At 44.7% G+C, this 20,899-nt stretch overlaps 1 protein-coding gene across 1 annotated transcript in view; it reads right to left on the bottom strand.

Moving 5' to 3' along the window:
* Positions 1-20,899, bottom strand: part of Srgn (serglycin) — a 37,270-nt gene that overhangs the window by 4,693 nt on the left and 11,678 nt on the right. Inside the window, exon 2 of the mRNA XM_040732323.1 lies at positions 9,779-9,979. Within this exon, the coding sequence (XP_040588257.1) occupies positions 9,779-9,854 (76 nt within the window). The 5' untranslated portion in view covers positions 9,855-9,979. The remainder of the gene's footprint in view (positions 1-9,778; positions 9,980-20,899) is intronic.

The following is a 20,899-nucleotide window of genomic DNA, read 5'->3' as shown; positions in this document are numbered from 1 at the left end:
TTGATATCACTATGTAGACTGGGTGTCCTGAAACTAGCCTCGAACTCAGAGATCCACCTGCCCCTTCCTCCGGAGCGCTGGGAATAAGGTGTGCGCCACCACAGTCTTGGAGCTCTGGGTCCTCTTGCCTCGGCATCCCCAGTGCTGGCATCACCAGTGTGCACCTCCACGCCCAGCACTATCACCACGCACCATGCCTGCATCTCTATCTCCACGTTACCCAAAGGCCCTCAGTGGAGGAATTGGGACTGATGTCTGTACCTGATCTCAAAGCCTGCCCTCTCCTACATCGATGTTTCAGATCCTGTGCTCTCATTGTCACTGTTAGGAAACAGCTTCTTGCTGTGTAGCCCAGGTCAACCTTGCATGGAGGGGAGCACCCCCCACACTCCCTCTTCCTGGTACTAGGATGCACACCCTGCTTGGAGATGAGACCACGGATGGTTCAGACCAGTTGAGGAAACCAGGCCTGGAGGCACAGGCTTGCAACACTGGTTACTCAGAAAGCTGAGGCAGGGATGTCCCAAGTTCAAGGCTTGTCAGAGCTAGCCTGGGCAACTCAGTGTGAGAGAATTTGTGGTAGAGAACATACATAGCATGCACAGGTGGAAAATTCGACCCCTACTACCAAAGCAGGGGCGGGGGCGGGGGGGGGGGGGAGTTGGGTACAATAAGATGACTCAAAGCAATATAACACCCTACCACTTGCATTTCAGGACCCTATGACAATTTAATTTTTTTGTGGGGCAGAACACAGGATTTCTCAGTATAGCCCTGGCTGTCTTAAACTCGCTCTGTAGACCAGGTTGACTTCAAACACAGAGATCCACCTGCCTCTGCCTCCTGAGCACTGGGAATAAAGGTGTGTGCCACCACTGCCTGGATAACTTAAAAATTTTAAGCCTACACTTTACTGATTGATTTGGGGGGAGGGAGCATGTGTGTACTAAACACACAGGGGAAGGTCAAAGGGCAACTCTTAGGAGTCTGTTCCCTCCTTCTACTACATGGCTTTCAGGGGTTTAACTCAGGTCATCAGGCTCAGTGCCGTTACCCACTAAGCCGTCTTGAAGGCCCCCATACAGAGATCAGAGCTTCTTGTCACCTCTTTTGGATTTCTTTTGTTCTGTTTTGCATTTTTAGACAGCATCTCACACTGTAGTCACGGCTGACCTGGAAATTCTACAAAAACCAGGATGGCATGGAACCTGCGGAGATCTCCCAGCCTCTGCCTCCCAACTTTGCCTCAAATGTTTGGACTGCAGGTGCACGCCACTTCTGAAAGTCATGAGGTACATGTGTTGTGATGAGGTACATGTGTTGTGATGGTATATACATGTGTTGTGATGGTATATACATGTGTTATGATGGTATATACATGTGTTGTGAGGTACATGTGTTGTGATGAGGTACATGTGTTATGATGAGATACATGTGTTGTGATGGTATATACATGTGTTGTGATGAGATACATGTGTTGTGATGGTATATACATGTGTTATGATGGTATATACATGTGTTGTGATGATATATACATGTGTTGTGATGATATATACATGTGTTGTGATGAGGTACATGTGTTATGATGAGATACATGTGTTGTGATGAGGTACATGTGTTATGATGAGATACATGTGTTGTGATGGTATATACATGTGTTGTGATGAGATACATGTGTTGTGATGGTATATACATGTGTTGTGATGATATATACATGTGTTGTGATGGTATATACATGTGTTGTGATGATATATACATGTGTTGTGATGATATATACACGTGTTGTGATGATATATACATGTATTGTGATGATATATACACGTGTTGTGATGAGATACATGTGTTGTGATGAGGTACACGTGTTGTGATGAGGTACACATGTTGTGATGATATATATATGTGTTGTGATGATATATACATGTGTTGTGATGAGATGCATGTGCTGTGATGATATATACATGTGTTGTGATGAGATGCATGTGCTGTGATGATATATACATGTGTTGTGATGGTATATACATGTGTTGTGATGATATATACATGTGTTGTGATGATATAGATGTGTTGTGATGATATATACATGTGTTATGACGAGATAGATGTGTTGTGATGATATATACATGTGTTATGATGAGATACATGTGTTGTGATGATATATACATGTGTTATGATGAGATGCATGTGTTGGGATGATATATACATGTGTTGTGATGAGATACATGTGTTGTGATGATATATACATGCATTGTGATGATATATACATGTGTTGTGATGTACTTTAATGAGCTAAAGTTGGTGAGAAGTACCACACCACCTTTGAGTGGCTCATCCTCTTCCCACCCAAGGACGTGCTAACTCACACCAGCACAGCTCACAATCACCCAGCCAGGAGGAACATGCTAGAACTCTTGCAAAAGAGGGAAAGAAGTTTGACAGCCAGGATGGAAGAGGAAAAAAAAAAAACACTTTGAGAAACGCTTGTCACAGTGTATGGATCAAATGGTAATGAATGTTCTGGCAGGAAGTATTTAAAGCATAGGAAACCCATAATTATGAATGAATTTGCTTGCAGTGTAGGTCAGTGGCAGAATATGTGCTTAGTGTATGCCAGCCCCCAGGTCTCTCCAGCCCCTACAGTGTCTCCAATTAATTAATTGTATGAGTGTGTGAGTGTGTGTCCTCTGTAAGAGCAATGGGCACTTTTAACCCGTAAGCCATCTCTCCAGCCCATGTCTTAAATTTTTTTGAAGATTGATTTATTCTGTATACAGTGTTCTGCCTGTATGTGTGCCTGCACACCAGAAGAGTAGGCAGCTTGATGGGAGACCCAGTCACCACTTAGTACCACTCTGGTTCTCAGTTAACTGTGTTCCAAACGTGAATAAACTACAGTAATGAGCTCTTGATTCAAATGAGATGAAAGTTTGCAAAGCCAGTCAACACAAGCCTTTGCAGACGGTCCATGTTCAATGCATTTTAACACTCCCCCTGCCCCAGGCATTTATTTTAGCTAGCTGTGACTTTGTATCTGAAGAAGCAAACAATGCAGTCTACTGTCCAGCAGAGGGCGATGTCTTCCCACCTCAGCTGCCTAGACTAGCATCGCTAATAAATACAGTGCCAACTTCAGCTGAAGCTGAATGTTCCACAAGCATTGCTTTTCCTTTTGGCTTCTTTTCTTCTTTAGCAGCCATACTTTTTTTAAGTTAAAAAAGTGTAAAAACTAAGGACATGTTGTTTGATCATGCTAAAATATCATCATTTAACAGAATCAAGATATGAGTTGAATATTTTATACTGTTTTAAACCAACTCTTCTACGTTGTGCGTCACATGTTAATCTAGACACAGCAAGTGTTCTGTAGCCGCAGGAAGCTGCCACAGTAGCCACTAGATGGGATAGGGCAGTTCCTTCTGCAAGTGGTTCATGCCCTACCATGCTGATGATCTTGAGGAAGTTCTACTGAAAAGCTAACTGAAGGCTTTTTTTTTAATTTCCCCTACAGGGTTGAGATCAAACTCAGGGCTCCAGGCATCCTCTGCCAAGTGCCCTACCTCTAAGATGCATCCCCAGCGCATAAAACAAGAGGATATCCTGTCTCATAAAAAAAAAAACAAGAGGACATCCCAGTCAACAATCACATCTTTCCATTATCGAAAACAAAACAAAAACTATAACTTTGGCAGAAAAACAAAACAAATCTCTGAACTAGAAAGATCCCTCCCAGCATTCAGGATATTTGGGGATCAGGAACGTTTTCTAAAAGCTGGCACTGAGAGTTACACAGTCTGTGACCGCACTAAAAGCCACAGTCGTGTAAGTTGGAGAGTGAACTGTGCAGTGTAGACACCTAATCTTACCAGAACAACTGCATTAGGATTAAGGAAAGCAATGGGAGGTAGCTCAGTTGGTAGAGTTCTTGCCTAGCACCTGCTAAGCCCTGGGTCCTCTCCCAGAACTGCACAAAACAGATATGGTGGCAGAGATCTGGAATCCTAGCACCTGGGAAGATGGCCACAAGTTCAAGGCCAGTCTGGTCTACATAGCCGGTTCTAAGTTAGCCAGGAATATGTGAAGTGCTCTGTCTCAAGAAACAAACAGGGGTGACGCCTCAGTTATCAAAGGGCTTGCTTTGCAAGCACTAGGACTTGAGTTTTGTCCTAAGAACCTACAAACGTGAAGCCTGGTTGTACACACTTTTAATCCCAGCAGTGAGGAGGCAGAAACAGGGAAATCCCGGGGCTCACTAGGCAGCCAGTCTAACTAACCTGATTGTTCTGCTCCAGGGAGATGAAATATCCTACCTCAAAGGAGTGGGACAGAGACCCTGAGGATGACACTGAAGTTGTCACATTGTCTCCATGTGTATGTATGCGCTCACACAAGTATGCTTCATCGCTCTCTCTCTCTCTCTCTCTCTCTCACACACACACACATAAACTCATAATAAATAAAAATAAGAAAGAAATCAAAAGTAGAAGTCGTCCCACTCTAAAATCCACCCAATTTTTTACTCTAATGAAATTAAAGGTCATTAAACTAAAGGACATAGTTATAGATAATGAATTCCTGACATAGCTGCTCACTGATGTGGGGAGGCTGTGAAGATACAGGTTCTGGCTCCCAAAGTCCCTGGAGTATCTGGACTTTATCTTGCTTGAGGGACTGCAAATCTCTAATGATTATCACTATTTGTTTATTTTGTTTTTATTATACAGATGTGTGTATGTGTCCATGTCCCAGGGATCAAAATTAGGTCATCAGGCTTGGTGACCATGGTCTTTACTCACTGGGCTACCTTGCCAGCCATTTAAAAATTTTTTTATTAAAGTTTTTTTTATACAACATTTTTTGATACAGGGTTTCTCTGTGTAACTTTGTAGAGCAGGCTGGCCTCGAACTCAAAGAGATCCACTTGCCTCTGCCTCCCAGATGCTGCAATTAAAGGTATGCACCACCACCTCCTGGCTCTATACAACATATTTTGATCATATAGGTTTCTCTCCCTCAGCGTCTCCACACCTCCTTTCCCATCCAACTTCATCTCTCTCTCTCTCTCTCTCTCTCTCTCTCTCTCTCTCTCTCTCTCTCTCATGACATTGTCTCTCTGTGTAGCCTTGGCTGTCCTGGAACTCACTAAATAGGTCAGGCTGGCCTCAAAATCATAAAGATCTACTTGCCTCTGTCCTCCACATGCTCAGACTGTGTGCACCACCATGCCCAGCCAGATTAGTTTTTGAGACAGAGTCTCCCTATATAGCCCAGGTTAGCCAGGAACTTGCAATCCTGTCTCAGCCTCCAGAGTTCTGGGATTATGAAGATTCTCTATTATGTGTGCCCTAATCATAACTTTTCCAATGAATGTCCCCATTCACAGTGGACCTGCTGGCTGATGGCATAGTGGGATCCAAGGGAGAAATTTTCCTCCCTGTCTTCACACCCTCTGCACATACACTCACTAGCTCCATTTCACTAAATACTTCTTGTGAGGAAGCAGGCAGGGCAACAGACCTCTCAAACAAGCCTCTGGTCTTTCTACCTACCACACCTTCCACCAGATGACAATTTACTAATTTCCCCATTCTTTTTTTTTAAGATTTATTTATTTATTATGTATACAGTATTCTGCCTGCATGTATGCCTCCAGGCCAGAAAAGGACATCAGATCTCATTACGGATGGTTGTGAGCCACCATGTCGTTGCTGGGAATTGAACTCAGGACCTCTGGAAGAGCAACCAGTGCTTTTAACCCCTGAGCCATCTCTCCAGCCCTAATTTCCCATTCTTAATGGAAACTTGCTACAGATGCATGGGAAGAACTTAAGCAAGAAACTGTCCAAAGGGGAGGTGAAAAATGTCCAAAAAATGACTATTGTGATTCCTCAGAGAGAGACAGAGAGAGAGAGAGAGAGAGAGAGAGAGAGAGAGAGAGAGAGAGAGAGAGAGAGAGAGAGAGAGAGAGAGGTAGTGTTTAGGCAACCGCTCATATCTGCATTGGAGCTACTTCCTAGTGTCCTATCAACTGCACAAGCTGGGCGAACTTCCCCCTCTCTGGTACCCTTTGACGGACTATAAAAAGCTCCAAGTTTACTTTCAGTTTGCCCTCACCTCTACAGGAAACAACAAGGGCTGCAGTGAAAGGAAAAGCTTTTGTTTTAAAAAAAGAATGGGAGGGAGAGATGGCTCTGAGGTTAAGAGCACTGGCTGCTCTTGCAGAGGACCTGGGTTCAATTCCCAGCACCTACAAGGCAGCTCACAACTGTCTGTAACTCCAGTTCTTAGGACTCTAGCACCCTTTCTGGCCTTCCTGGGCACCAGGAGCAAACCTGGTGCCCAGACATATATGCAGGGAAATCCTCTTTTGCACATGAAATGAAGTAATAAAATTAAAGAACACGTCTGATCCTCAAACTGTCTGGAAACTGAATTCTGACCTTGAAACTGAATGACTTATGAGCTCACTCTAACAGACCTTGGGCAAAGCTCACACATATTTGGCAAGAGGTTGACGTAAGGAATATGTAAGGACGTGACTGTAGTTAAGATCCACTCAGTTCTCCTTCTGTCATAATTCCTCCTCGAGTCAAAGGTGACGATTGTCATTGGGCAGAGATGGTGAAATCACTTTACCAGCAGCTGTGCCCAAAAGTGGACACAAGTAGACGTGGTATCTCTACTGTGAGTGCTAGAGGCCTGGCCCCAGCCCCCTGACCACACCTGCTCATGCACTTTTCATTGTGTCTCTCTGTGAGTACTGTGTTTTGTTTAAGACAGGGTCTCATGTAGCCCAGGGCTCACTATGTAGTTAAGGATGACTTTTAACTCCTGATCCTCTTTCTTCCATCTCCCGAGTGTTTGTGGGCATTTTAAAACAAGGTAATTCATCAGTGATCCCATGGAGGCAACATTAAATAGATTAGCCATCTGCTCTCTTTTTGTTATGTTTTGTTTTTGTTTTTCTAGACAGGGTTTCTCTGTGTAGTACTAGCTGTCCTGGAACTTGATTTGTAGACCAGGCTGGCCTCAAATTTACAGAGATCCACCTGCCTCTGCCTCCCGAGTGCTGCAACTTAAGGTGTGTGGCACCACCACCCCACAACAATTTGTTCTTACCACCCACACCCATTGACAAGTTTCTATGTATTTGGCACACGATTTTACATCATTCTTTTACTTGAAATTTGTGGAAATAAGTGTGTTATAGGACTTATTTGTATATGTAGGATTCATTTCATGTGAAGTCCTGACATTTCCTCCAATGTGTCAATATTTGGAAACATGGTCACTGCAGATGAAGTTAAAATGAGACCAATAGAGTGGTCCTCAATATGGCTGGTGTCCTCCAAAGCGGATAATGAGGTGTGTGGAGGAGTGTCTGTGTGTAGACATAGTCACCAATATATGAGCTAAAAACAAAGGTGTCAGAATGAAGCCAACATTGTCAACACTGGGATCTTGATTTAAGACCCAGGTACTGTGAGGAAAATAACTGTGTTGTTAAAGCTACTCAGTCTATGGTGTTTTGTTACAGCAATTTGAGAAAACCAGCACAGTAACCTAAGATCAAGAAACTAAAAGCCTGGTGCATTTGCTCATTCAAACCAGAAAGCTACAGACACGCTGGTCTTCACGTATTTTTTTTTTAAGATAAGAAGGCTGGGGCTGCTGGTATAGAATGCTGGTATAGCATGCCCAAAGGCCTGGGTTTGGCTCCCAGCACTCCACAAACTGGGTGTGATAGCAAGCACACGTATGTAATTCTGGCACATAGGAAGGCGAATCAGCAGTTCAAGGCCATCCTCAGCTAATAATGAGTTCAAGGCTAGCCTGGGCTAAGTGATTGAAGGCACTGTGCTATTAAAAAAAAAGACAGAGAGGGAGTGCTATTGGATCATACCTGTCACCGCACAAGGTATGACAAGTAATGTCATTGCTGTACTTGTACTGACATGTGGCCAGGCACCCATTTCTGTTCCTGTTCAGATATGAGCATAAGGCGCTGAGCCAAGAGCACCTTGGAAACACCCTAGATTTTTGGTTCATTCATTTTCTCCTTTCTTTGTTTCCCTTTGCAACTGAGAGCCAAATCAACGAGCTGGAAACACAAATGACAGCCTCGCGCACACCAACACCTTCCCCATGCTTTCCGTCTGCTTTAGAGAGGGTCTCCCTGTGAAGCCTTGTCTATCCTGGGACTAATGTAGACTAGGCTGGCCTCTGCCTCTGGAGTGCTGTATTAGCCACCCAACCCAGCTCCTTCTTCGTTTCTTGCTAATGATGAAATATACATACAAGGCTTTGTTTTCAGTTTAGTTTTATCATCAGAGTCAGCACGGGATGTGACATTTCTGGGAACTTTTGCAACTTAAAGGATTACATACGTGTCTCTGGTAGAGACACACCCGTGGCCAACTGGTCACCCACGTGTCACAAGTTCAGAATTCACTGTGGTCTGTCTTGCCGGAGCAAGTGATTACTAGGGACTCATTACATCAGTCCAAAGGTTTTTCCCTAAAAGGTCTGAGTAAACTTGTTCTCTGTGTCAAACAGAGAGCTGAGGTTCTAGCTCCGTGGTAGAGTACTTGCCATGCATGAGGCCCTGGGTTCAAGGCACAGTACCACAAAGCTGCAGAAATAGAAATGAGCTTCAGCAAGGCCACTTCCTGTATTCCTCCAACGTCAGCATAGTCAGATAAAAATGAGTTTCTAAACTCCCAGGTATAAGGAGCTTACCTGTGAGATCTCATTGCTACCGGAAGTAAGAACAGGATAGCTTGGAGTCACTTCGAAGAAACAACCCCAGGACATGTGTCACTGTGACTCAACATTTCCTTTACCATTTGAGGGAACTTTGTGTTTTCAGTCATAAACTCTGCTACCTATTTATCAAGCCATGACCTTCCCCCTCTAGAAAAGTTCCTTATATATCAAAGGAGAAGTACTTTTTTTTTCCTTACAAACTTCATTTTCATCTTCTTAGTCAAGAAAAGCTTTAGGATGATTCAGTGGGACTAAACAGTGCTAAACGATAACCAAACTCAAGGAGGGATAACCACATGGATGACTATAAACATGCTAACCTTCTTCTGGCTGTCCTTAAAATATTTCTTGGTGTTAGCATTAGCAAATGCCTAGCCAAAACTGAATGTTTGGTAAGAACAAAGCTAAAGAAGAAAAAGGAATAGCTAAATTTATCCTAATTAAAAAAATAAAAAGCTCACCCACTGTTAAAATAACAGTACCATCAGAACGCCTTCTAACTTGAAGCCCAGCATGGCTACACATACCTGTTACCCAAGCACTTAGGAGGTGGAGGCAAAAGTATGGGGAATTCTGGGTCACCTTCAGCTGTATAACACAGTGAAAGCCATCTTATAGTACATGAGACCCTACCTCAAGATGAAATAAAGATGGAATTCACGCAGACAACTCAGGGGTCAGATGATATTCTAGAACATTTCAAGATCATTATCTCAATAGATAGGTCATTTGGGCAATTTTCTAGTTATTTCTTGAAATCTTTAAATGAATAAACCAAAGATAAGAGTACCTTCCAGGCATTCTGAAAGGTTTTAAGGCTGCCACTTGCCTTAGAGTTTAACTTTTTTTTTTTTTTGACCAAACTCAAATGAACTCACACTAGAGATTTCAGGAACCTCAAACCCTCCTTTGCCTCCTCTCCCACAATAGAACACTCTGTAACTTCAGATGGGGATAAGCCCTGGTACAGATGCTGAGGTTTTCATAGCAGAGAATGGGGAGGGAGGGGGCTTCTTACCTTGAACTGAAGATCCCCAAACCAGGATGAAGGCGAAAACCAGGATAAGCTTGCTGCCCATGGGAACCTGCCTCATCCTGACCAGCTCAGCCCAACTCGCCAGCCTCTTGGTTAGCAAATGCTGCAGGGTGCTCTCCCCGTCCCTTTTAGAAAAAGGTTCCAAAACCTCAGACCCTGCCCAAGAGCACACGTCACCGCTTCCTGAACAAATAGAAAGAGATCTACATCAACACCCAGAAAGAAGAAGAAAAAGTTGCAAAAAAAACAACTATTCATACCCATGATGAAACACCGGACTCTCCCCAAGCTTTTGTTTTTTGTTTTTTTTTCCAAAAAGTTTTGCTGTTTGTCATTTGCATGCTAATTTAAAAAAAAGTTTTCCCCATAAAAAAAAGACAAATCAGCATTCAGAACACCGTTTTATTTTGTTTTTTTTTTTTCTTCCTTTCTTTCAGGTACTGATCTAAACAGATGAGAACTCAGCGGTTTCCAGGCTGGTGAGATGAGGGAGCTCGGATCAGGCTCATCCCACTTCTCACATCAGAGAGAAGCATAGCTCAAGGAGTCAGGCTTGAGCAGGGAGCCTTCCAGGCTGGGTTCTCACCCACCAGGAATGAGTGGTCTCAGTTCACACACAGTTTCTTCTTGGAGTCAGCATATTTTCATTGGATCCCTGGTTTTCCCTCTACCTCACAGATAGAGGGGTGGTGGTGGTGGTGGCAGCAGCAGCGGCGGCGGGCGCACGCCTTTAATCCCGGCACTCCAGGCAGAGGCAGACTGATCTCTGAGTTCGAGACCAGTCTACAGAATGGCCAGGGCTGTTACACAAAGAAACTGTCTGCGGTGGTAGGGTGGGGTGGGGATTGATCAGTCAATCAATCAATCAAAATAAAAGCTAAAACAGTAAAACAAAAGCAACAAAATCCCTTAACATTCTTTGTCCCTTTACATCAACTGTTTCCCAGGGGTTGATTCCTTCATGTTTTCATCTTTTCTCCTGTTTTGTTGTTGTTTTTTATGTTGAAATTATTTTTTAGATCTTTCTGGCCTTGAGTAAGTCAGAAATGAGGAACAAGAGCAGGCTCCCCCCTCAGAGGGCTATGGGACCTCAAAACACAAGCCACACATACTCCTGTACATGAAGAACTAGCCTTTCCCTGTCCCTGGAGAGAGCACGGGCCTCGGGAGCTGGGGAAGGAGGGCTCGGTGCCACGGTCTCACAGGAAGCATGGTTTACACTGTATCTTTACACAGGCAGCTTCCCTCTTCCTTGCTCTTGAAGGTTCAACCACTCTCCATTTCAGGGGTGCATCCCTGGGCTGCTCAGATTCTCGCCTACTTTCCATTCTATGCTCCCACCCCTTGGACGGGAGGGAGGGGTTTCCCTCCCCTTGTTCTAGGCTTCCTGCTGATTTCTTACCATTTCCGGCTAAGGGCAAGCCTCAGAATGTAAAAGCTCAGGAGCCCTGACAGAGATAATGGTACAGAACTGACTCCCCTCAGGACCCTCTCAGAGCCAGGGGATCCTCAACTCGCACACAGACCCAGCGCATGTCCTGTGTGGAATATTAGTATCTGACGGGACTTCAGTCAGCTGTCTTTGGTTCCTTTTCATCCCAACCTCCAATTAACGCCCTGATAACAAAACAAAAGATCCTGTTAGTTGCTTCAGTAAGCTTCCCACAGCGCCTCTGAGACAATTACAAGGGGTGATGGTTAGTGTAGTCAGTTTCACACAACCTTCGATCAAGATCATGTTGGAAGAGGACCTCAGTGAGGGAGGATTGCCAGAGCAGGTGGTCTTGAGGGGAGGAGGGGCGGTTGTCTTGGTTATCCTATTTGATGTGGGAAGACCCCCACAGGCAGCATGATGCCCTGGCTTAGAGGTCAAAATAGAGGTCAGGAGAGTCAAGCAAGAGTAGAGAAAACCAGCATGCATTTGTGTCTCTCGGCTCTGGATTGTGTATGTGCTGCAATTAGCAGTTTCAACGTCAAGCTGCATTGACTCCCTCACAGTAATGGCCTGAAGTGTGAGCTAAAACGGACCCTTTCTTCTCTAAGTGGCGTTTTGTCAGGATGTTTTATCGCAGCAATAGAAAGACAGCCTGAAGGAAGAGAAATTGTGCCTGAAAATGATCGCTATGGGATTTTATCACTTGGAGACATTTTCCCCGAGTCTCTGAGTCTTGGGAGAATTATTTACTCGCTTACATATTTATTGAGACAGGGTCTCATGTATCCCCAGCTGACCCCGAGTTTGTGTCGCCAAGGATGACTTTGAGCTCCCAAACCTCCTGCCACTACCTTCTGTAATCTGGAAGGCTCCCACGTCTCGAGCCTCCTCTGCTCTCACACCGCGGGTGTCAGTGGCCAGACCGTTCTAGAACACACGTGCCCGAAACCATACTCTAGAGACAGATGAGCAATGCAGAAGAAAGAAGATTGACATGTGAAAGGGAAGTCTTCCTTCTAGTCAGTGTGGCTTAAGGGTATCCGCTAAAAGTTTCTATTCCGGATGATCCCAGATGAACTTGCTGTAAATAACCCCAGGCTGGGGACAGCACTAGTTTGATCACTTCTGAAGCTGACTACACTATTCTCCCTGACAGCGTGTTTAGAGAATTTCCAAAAGACTTTGGTTAAAGATCACCTCTTAGGTGGGCAGTGGTGGCGCACACTTTTAATCCCAGCACTTGGGAGGTGGAGGCAGGTGGATCTTAGTGAGTTCGAGGCCAGCCTGGGCTACAAAGTGAGTTCCAGGACAAGCTCCAAAGCTATAGAGAAACCCTGTCTCGAAAAAACAAAAATTAAGATCACCTCTTTAAAGGGTGTCTTTTACCTAGAGTCTGCCTTAGTGGGAAACGCCCCTCCTGACTTTCTGATTTTAGGTATATGTGTGTTTTCCAGATGGAGGTTCCATACAGTCACTGGAATTCACTTTGTAGCCAAGACTGACCTCAAACTCTCTGCAACCCTTCTGCCTCCACCTCCCCGTCGATGGGATTACAGGCATGCACCACCATGCCCAGCTCTTAAATCCATTAATTACTTTTTTGGGAAGAAACTCAAGGAAAAATTTAAATGACTGCTAGCTTGAATCTAGTAGAATTTGAAATATTGGTTTCTCAGCATTTAGGAAGCAGAGGCAGGAAGACCGTGACTCCACAGTCAAGTCAAGGCCTGCCTGGGCTTCCTGAGATCCTAGTTTCAAAAGCAAAAAGAACAAAGGAACAAATAGCCATTAATGCATGCAAACCCTGAAGTTATTGAGCTTAAAAGGGCTAAATAGTGCCGCATAAGAGCCAAGCGCTGACTATCACTGCTGTCGGTGACAGGGACAGGGGGACATGGTGTTTGTCTTAGGAATCGTTTCATAGGTACCAAAAATAATGGAAACAAATCTCTTGGGGAAACACTCAGGCATAAGGGAGCAGAAGCAGACCTTTGTTTTCCCGTTTGGTTTTTAGAGACAGGGTTTCTCTGTGTAACAGCCCTGGCTGTTCTGGAACTCACTCTATAGACTAGGCTGGCCTCGAACTCAGAGATCCACCTTCCTCTGCCTCCCAAGTGCTGGGATTAAAGTCATGCACCACCACTGCCCAGCAGAAGTAGACCCTTTGAAAAGAAGTATTTAAAAACTGGCCTAGCGCCGGGCGTTGGTGGCGCACGCCTTTAATCCCAGCACTCGGGAGGCAGAGGCAGGCGGATCTCTGTGAGTTCGAGGCCAGGCTGGACCGACAGCCTCCAAAACAGAGAAACCCTGTCTTGTAAAACCAAAAAAAAAAAAAAAAAAAACTGGCCTAGCATGGTATCGGATGACTATGACGCCAGCATTTGGAAATAGAGCCAGTAGAATCAAGAGTTTACAATTAGCCAGCTGTGGTGGAGCATACCTTTGATCCCTGCACTTGGGAGGCAGAAGCAGGAGGACTTCTGTGAGTCCAAGGCCAGCCTGGTCTACACAGTAAGCTCCAGGAAAACCAGGACTGTGTAGAGAGACTCTGTCTCAAAAACCAAAAAAGAATTTGGGGTCATCCTGAAGTACCTGATTCAAAAGAGACTTTATTTGACATCAAAACTCTTCACCTGGCCTTATCCACAGCACAGTAGTATTGTTTAGACTTCACAGTCCAACTTCACTCCTATGCCCAGAAGAACCCCCAAATTAAGCTCACAGTACCTGGCATTATTGTTGTTGTTTTGTTTTTTGTTTTTTTGAGACAGGGTTTCTCTGTAGCTTTGGAGGTTGTCCTGGGACTAGCTCTTGTAGACCAGGCTGGCCTCAAACTCACAGAGATCCACCTGCCCCTGCCTCCCGAGTGCTGGGTTTAAAGATGTGCACCACCAACGCCCGGCCAGTACCTGGCATTATATTAAAGTTGCCAGTCAGAGGAAGAAGGAAGCTCTCCCTCCTTAATGTGCAACCACAGAGCTTTAAGCAGTTCTTCAACGGCCTTTTCATTTCCATCTCCAGGGGCTGACCACACTGACCAATGAAATTACTACAGTTTCTCAAGTGCCTCTCAGCCATTTTAGCCTCCTCTACTGAGAATTCTCTGTTTAGTTCTGTACCCCACCTTTTAATTGGATCCTTTGGTGTTTTGGAGACTTTGTAAATTTTGGAGATCAACCCTCTGTCAGATGTGGGGTTAGTGAATATCTTTTCCCATTCTGTGGACTGCCTTTCTGTCTTGTTGACTGTGTCCTTTGCCTTACAGAAGCTTTTTAGTTTCATGAGGTCCCATTTGTTAATTGTTGAACTCAGTGTCTGTGCCACTGGTGTTATGTTCAGGAGGTGGTCTCCTGTACCAACTCGTTGAAGAGTATCTCCCACTTTCTCTTCTAAAAGTTTCAGTGTGGCTGGATTTACGTTGAGATCTTTGATCCATTTGGACTTAAGTTTTGTACAAGGCGATAAACATGGATCTATCTGCAGTCTTCTGCATACCAGTACCCAGTTATGCCAGCACCATTTGTTGAAGATGCTTTCTTTTTTCCATTGTATAGTTTTAGTAACTTTGCCAAAAATCAAGTGTTCATAGGTGTGTTGGTTTCATCCTTAGCCATCAGGGAAATGCAAATCAAAACAACTTTGAGATACCATCTTACTCCTGTCAGAATGGCTAAAATCAAAACCACCGAAGACAATTTATGCTGGAGAGGATGTGGAGAGAGGGGAACACTCCTCCACTGCTAGTGGGAGTGCCAACTCATACAGCCACTTTGGAAAGCAGTATGGAGATTCCTCAGGAAAATGGGAATCAATCTTACCACAAGACCCAGCAATTCCACTCTTAGGCATATATCCAAAGGAGGCAAATTCATACAACAAGGGCATCTGCTCCACTATGTTCATAGCAGCATTATTTGTAATAGCCAGAACCTGGAAGCAACCTAGATGCCCCTCAACTGAACAGTGGATAGGGAAAATGTGGTACATTTACACAATGGAGTATTACTCAGCAGAAAAAAACAATGGAATCTTGAAATTCGCAGGTAAATGGATAGCACTGGAAGAAACCATCCTGAGTGAGGTAACCCAGTCACAAAAAGACAAACATGGTATGTACTCACGCATATATAGATTTTAGACATGGATCAGGAGAGTGCCAGTCTGCACTTCCACTGACAGAGAGTCTGGGAAACAGGAAAGAACCTAAAAGATATGCATGGTACCCAAGAGAAGAGAAATGAGGCAAGATCCTCTGAACAGATGGGGAACATGGCGAGGGGTGGGGAGGAGGGGGACCTGGGAAATAGAGAAGGGGAGAAGTGGAAGAGAGAGCAGGACGTGGAGGAACAGGAAGGTTGACTGGGGGGGTAGGATAGGGGGGAAGAGGGAATCATAGGTTAGAAGACAGATCAGGCACCATTGTGACCTCTAGTGATCTAAACGGATGACACCAATTGGCAAGCTAAGCAATAGTGGAGAGACCACCTCGAATGCCCATTCCTGATAGTGAACTTGATGTCTATAACCATCCTGGAGCCTTCATCCAGTGACTGATGGAAGCAGAGGCAAACACCCACAGTTAAATACTGAATAGAACCCAAGGAACCCAGTGACAGAGAGGAGCGAACAGCAAATTGGCAAAGAATGGGCTGGCAAAACCAGCAGAGACAGCTGATCCGAACAGGGGAGAGCTCTTGAACCCCAGACCGACAGCTGGGAGGCCAGCATGGGACCGATCCAGACCCCCTGATTGTGAGAGTCAATGAGGAGGCCTGGGCTACCTATGGGGTCCTGAGCACTGGATCAGTGTTTATCCCTTGAATACTAACAGATATCGTGTGTCCATAACACAAAGAGGGTTGCTCTCTCAGCCTGGACTCTTAGGGAAGTGCCTGGACCCTACCCTGAGTGAAATGGTAGACTCTAGATATCCCCTATTCGGAAGGAATTGGCAATAGGGTGGGAGGATGGGGGGAATGGGGGAGTGCAGGAGGAGGGGAGGGAGAGGGAACTGGGATTGACATGTAAAACAAGCTATTTAAAATAAAAATAAATAAATAAAAAAGAAAAGACAACTCTAAAAAAAAGTTAACAGTTTTCCATACAATGTTCCCTATGTGTGCTATTAACTTTTTTTGAGAAGAGTTGCCTCCCACCCCACCCCACCCCCAGTGCTGGGAATGACCTTAGGGTCTCGCACACTCTAGGCAAGCACATTTCTACCAAATGATATTCCCAGCCCTACTGTCACAAATTTTACAGAACAAAATTATCTTCTGTATTAGTCGTTTGACAAAGCACTCCAGAAAATGATTTCTTCCTCCTCTAAATGGATGCGTGTGGCCATATATGTGTGTGCAGGCAGGTATTCATACATGTGTGTGCAGGCAGGTATTCATACATGTGTGTGCAGGCAGGTATTCATGCACGTATGTGCAGGTAGGTATTTACTTATGCATGTGTGTGCAAGTGTGATTGCTCTTCAGCTTATTCACTGAGGCAGGTTTTTGGGGGGAGCAGAATTCAATACGGGATTTCTCTGTGTAGCCCTGGTTGTCCCAGAACTCACTCTGTAGACCACACTGGCCTAGAACTCACAGAGATCCGCTTGCCTCTGCCTCCCAAGTTCTGGAGTTCAGGGCAAGGACTTTAACCACTGAGCCATTTCCTTAGACCCCAGAAAGTTGTTTTTTTAAAAGAGCTTTTATTTTTATTCTTATATGTATGAGTGGGCCTACATATATGTATGTATATATGTATGTGCATATGTACGTACATATGCATGTATGTGTGTTTGTGCACCATGTATGCCTGGTGCCCAAGGAGACCAGAAGAAGGCATCATTGGATCCATTGGACCTGGAGTTACAGAGAGTTTGAGCCAACATGTAGAGACTGATCTGGTCTCACCCTCAAAATCATTTTGATAAAGTACAAAAAGACAACTTGTTAGGCATTAGTGGTGCACACCTTTAATCCCAGTACTCAGAAGGCAGAGGCTTGTGGGTCTCTGAGTTCCAGGCCAGCCTTGTCTACAGATAGCCAGGGCTACCCAGAGAAACCCTGTCTCAAAAAAAAAAAAGTGAACTTAAAAAATTTTCCAGGGGTTAGAGAGTTGGCTCAGCAGTTAAAAGCACTGGCCACTCTTCCACAGGTATTGGGTTTGGTTCCCAGCACCTACAACTGTTTATAACTGTGATTCCAGGACCTCTGATGCCCACCTCTGGCTTCCAGAGGCACCAGGCACATATGTGGTATGCATTCATGTACGTGGGCCAAACACTCATACACATAAACATTAATTAATTAATTAAACTATTTTTAATAGAGAGCAATCCTTGGATACCCCCCATCCCCCGTGGGGTCCACGAGAATAAAGAAGTCAGGTCAGAGGTCACCTCTCAAAACCCACCGGTAAAAGAATTGTGGTCAGGACCACAGACACAGTTCAGTGGCAGAACACATCCACCTGAGCCCTGGCATTGACCCTCAGCATAGTAATGATAATAGCTGCTATTACTATTATTTACCTCAAGGCAGTGTAGCTGGGAATCACTGTAGCCAGGGAGGCTGAAGAGAAATAACAATTGGGGGCAGAACAGCCCTGCTGTGTCACAAATGAAGTTAAAGGGACTTCGATTTTGGAGTATCCACAGTCGCTCGCACCCACGTTAGCTCACAGGGGTGAAAGGGAAGTCCCTTTCACTTCAAGTTTTTCCCCAGAACTTGGAACTAGGAAATGGAGACCTACTTCAACAAACTCATAAGAGATTGCAAGAAAGATGTGTGACCACATCTTAAAATGACAGATAGGGAGACAGAGGAATGAGGGGGAGGCCCCATCCTCAATCAAGCCAGGCTTCCCCAAGGCACACCCTACCTCAGAGAAGACCAAAGGGCAGTTCTCTAAAGAGAGAGGGTGAGCATACTCTCCTTTTGGAGTGGTGGGGATGGGCAGGCAGAACAGGGCTGTGGAGTTTCTAAGTGTGCCCATGTATTATAGTTTCCGAATACAGAGCCACTCACCTGGAATAATGTGTACTGAGTGTGTCCCGAATGCTGGCACATGCCCTTCCCACTCACAACTGCTACCTTTGGCTAATGAGGTCACTGTTAGTTAAGGAACTTGAGTTCACAGCACTCACTGAAGGCTCAGGCCCTGAAAAAACTCCTCTGGCAGCTTTCCTGTCAGCGCTAGATTTTAAGTTATGTCACTTCTCGGCTTCCGCCAAACCCCAAACATTCTTCCCTTAGTCTCTGCTGACAGTGCTCGCACACACAAGACATGAGCACAGGCATGTGCACACGCAAATGTGGAAGCCGCAGCACACTTGTGAAGGTCAGAGGGCAAATTTCAGGAGTCAGTTCTCTCCTTCCACTATTGTCCCCGGAACTGAATTCTGGTTGTCAAACTTGGTGATAAATTCCTTTACCCACTGCCAAAAATTATTGAACCTAATAAGGCGACATTTTAGGAAATGTTTGCACCATGAAATAACTCAGTTAAGCTAAGAAATACAATATTTCATACACATTTTTTGAAGTGAGACTTTAAAAATCTATTTTCTTTAAAAATTTCCTTGATTTTTGAAATAAGGTCTCACTTTTTAGCATAAACTCCCAGGTGCTGTCACACTCAGCGTATTACACTTTCAAGTGGATAATCCAATTGTATCACCAAATGACAATGACCCCACTCACGACCTTCCAACCCTATGATGCTGTGAGCTCCATAAGAACTGTATTTCAGACTCTGAATTTGCTCTTTCTGCAAGCAAGGTGTGTGACCCTGTGTCCTCTGCCCCTGAGTGAACTGTGACTCACAGTTAGCCTATCGGCACAAGTGGAAGCGAGGGAGACTCCAGGGTGACCTAGGGAGTAACAGGTAGTAAGTTTTTCATGGGTCGGGGGTGTAACTCTTCAAGTCACCAAATGCTCATGCCTTGTTATTAACTTTTATTGCCATTGTCTTACAGGAGATCTCAAAGTCATTCCTGTCCACCTGGGACTACACCAACATCTGCATCTTCATAGGGAATGAGAATCATTACAAGGCCTATGGTGATCGATTTAAAATTTAATCCTCAAGGGAGAAATTAGTGTGATAGGTCATGTCTGGAATCCCAGCACTTGAAACCTGAGGCAGGAAGATTGTCATGAGTTCAAGGCCACCCTGCCAATAGTGCGACCCTGTCTCAAAAAGCAACAAAAATACCATCATGCTAGGCCTAGTGTCACATATCTTTATTTCTGCCTCCCGGGAGGCAGAGACAGACAGATCTATCTGAGTTTGAGGCCAGCCTGGGCTACATAATAAGTTCTAGACCAGCCATAGCTACACGGTGAGATCAGTCTATTTAAAAAAAATGCCAAGCCAGGTTGAGGTGGAGGGATGGGTTTGTACAAAGGAAGGAAAAAGACATTTTGAATAAGAATTTGCTCAATGTAGTTTACTTTAAAACCTCAATCTTCCAGCCTGGTCTACAGAGCAAGTTCCAGGACAGCCAGGGCTACACAGACAAACCCTGTCTAGAAAACCAAAAACCAAACAAAGAACAATAACCAAAAAACCACTCAATTGTGGAATCATAGAACTTATGTAGGATCCTTTATATTTCTTTTTCTTTTTCCTTCCTTTCTTTCTTTATCTCTCTTTCTTTCTTTCTCTTCTTTCTTTTCTTCCTCCTCCCTCCCTCCCTTCTTTCTTTCTTTTTGTAGTGTTTTTCAAGACAGGGTTTCTATGTGTAGCCCTGGCTATCCTAGAAGGCTCTCTGTAGACCAGGCTGACCTCAAACTCTCAGAGATCCTCCTGCCTCTGCCTTCTGAGTGCTGGGATTAAAGGCATGTGGCATCAGCATCCAACTAGATTAAATTGTTTTTGTGACAAGGTCTCACATAGCCCAGGCTAGCCTCCAACTCACTATGTAGCCAACGACAACCTTGAAGCCCTGATCCTCCTGCCTCTACCTCGAAGCAGTTGGGATTACAGGCCTGTCTGCTTACACAAAGTCTATGTAGAGCTGAAGATGGAATCCAGAGCTTCCTGCATCTCTACCAACTAAACTACATCCCCGGCCCTTATGCATCATTTTCATACCTATGGCACAGATGCGGAAACTAAGTCACAAAAAATGCTTAAATGCAATTGGGATTTGATCTCTGGCCGTCTAACCTCAGACCTCACAGGGCCCATTTTGTGCTCCTTGCATGAGCTCTCTTTTGTAGGTGGAAGGAATTTTCTTCATCAATCCTATTTTTCCAGCAAGTCCATCTCACCTCTGCCCTGGTAGTGAAAACCCAAACATCTACCTAGCACATTGTCACACAACTGGCACTACCTGGCACGGTGGAATACAAAGTGAGACCCTGTCTTTTGTTTGCTTGGTTTTCAAAACAGGGTTTCTCTGGGCAACAGCTCTGGCTGTCCTGGAACTAGCTCCGTAGACCAAGCTGGCCTCAAACTCACAGAGATCTACCTGCCTCAGCCTCCAGAGTGCTGGGATCAAAGGTGTGCACTACCACTAGCCAGCAAGACCCTGTATTAAAACAAAACAACAAAGCAAAACCAAATGCCCTGTCTGTCATGAGCAAGGAAAGCCAGAGAGGAGCTGGCCAAAGCAGGTGTCATTACAATGTCACCAGTGGCTTCTGGGTGGGATTAGGACACAC

This window comes from Mesocricetus auratus, unplaced genomic scaffold, assembly GCF_017639785.1.
Source record: "Mesocricetus auratus isolate SY011 unplaced genomic scaffold, BCM_Maur_2.0 Super-Scaffold_100027, whole genome shotgun sequence".
NCBI lineage: Eukaryota > Metazoa > Chordata > Mammalia > Rodentia > Cricetidae > Mesocricetus > Mesocricetus auratus.
Note: the sequence above shows the minus strand (reverse complement) of the source record. Positions and strands in the feature narration are given on the sequence as shown.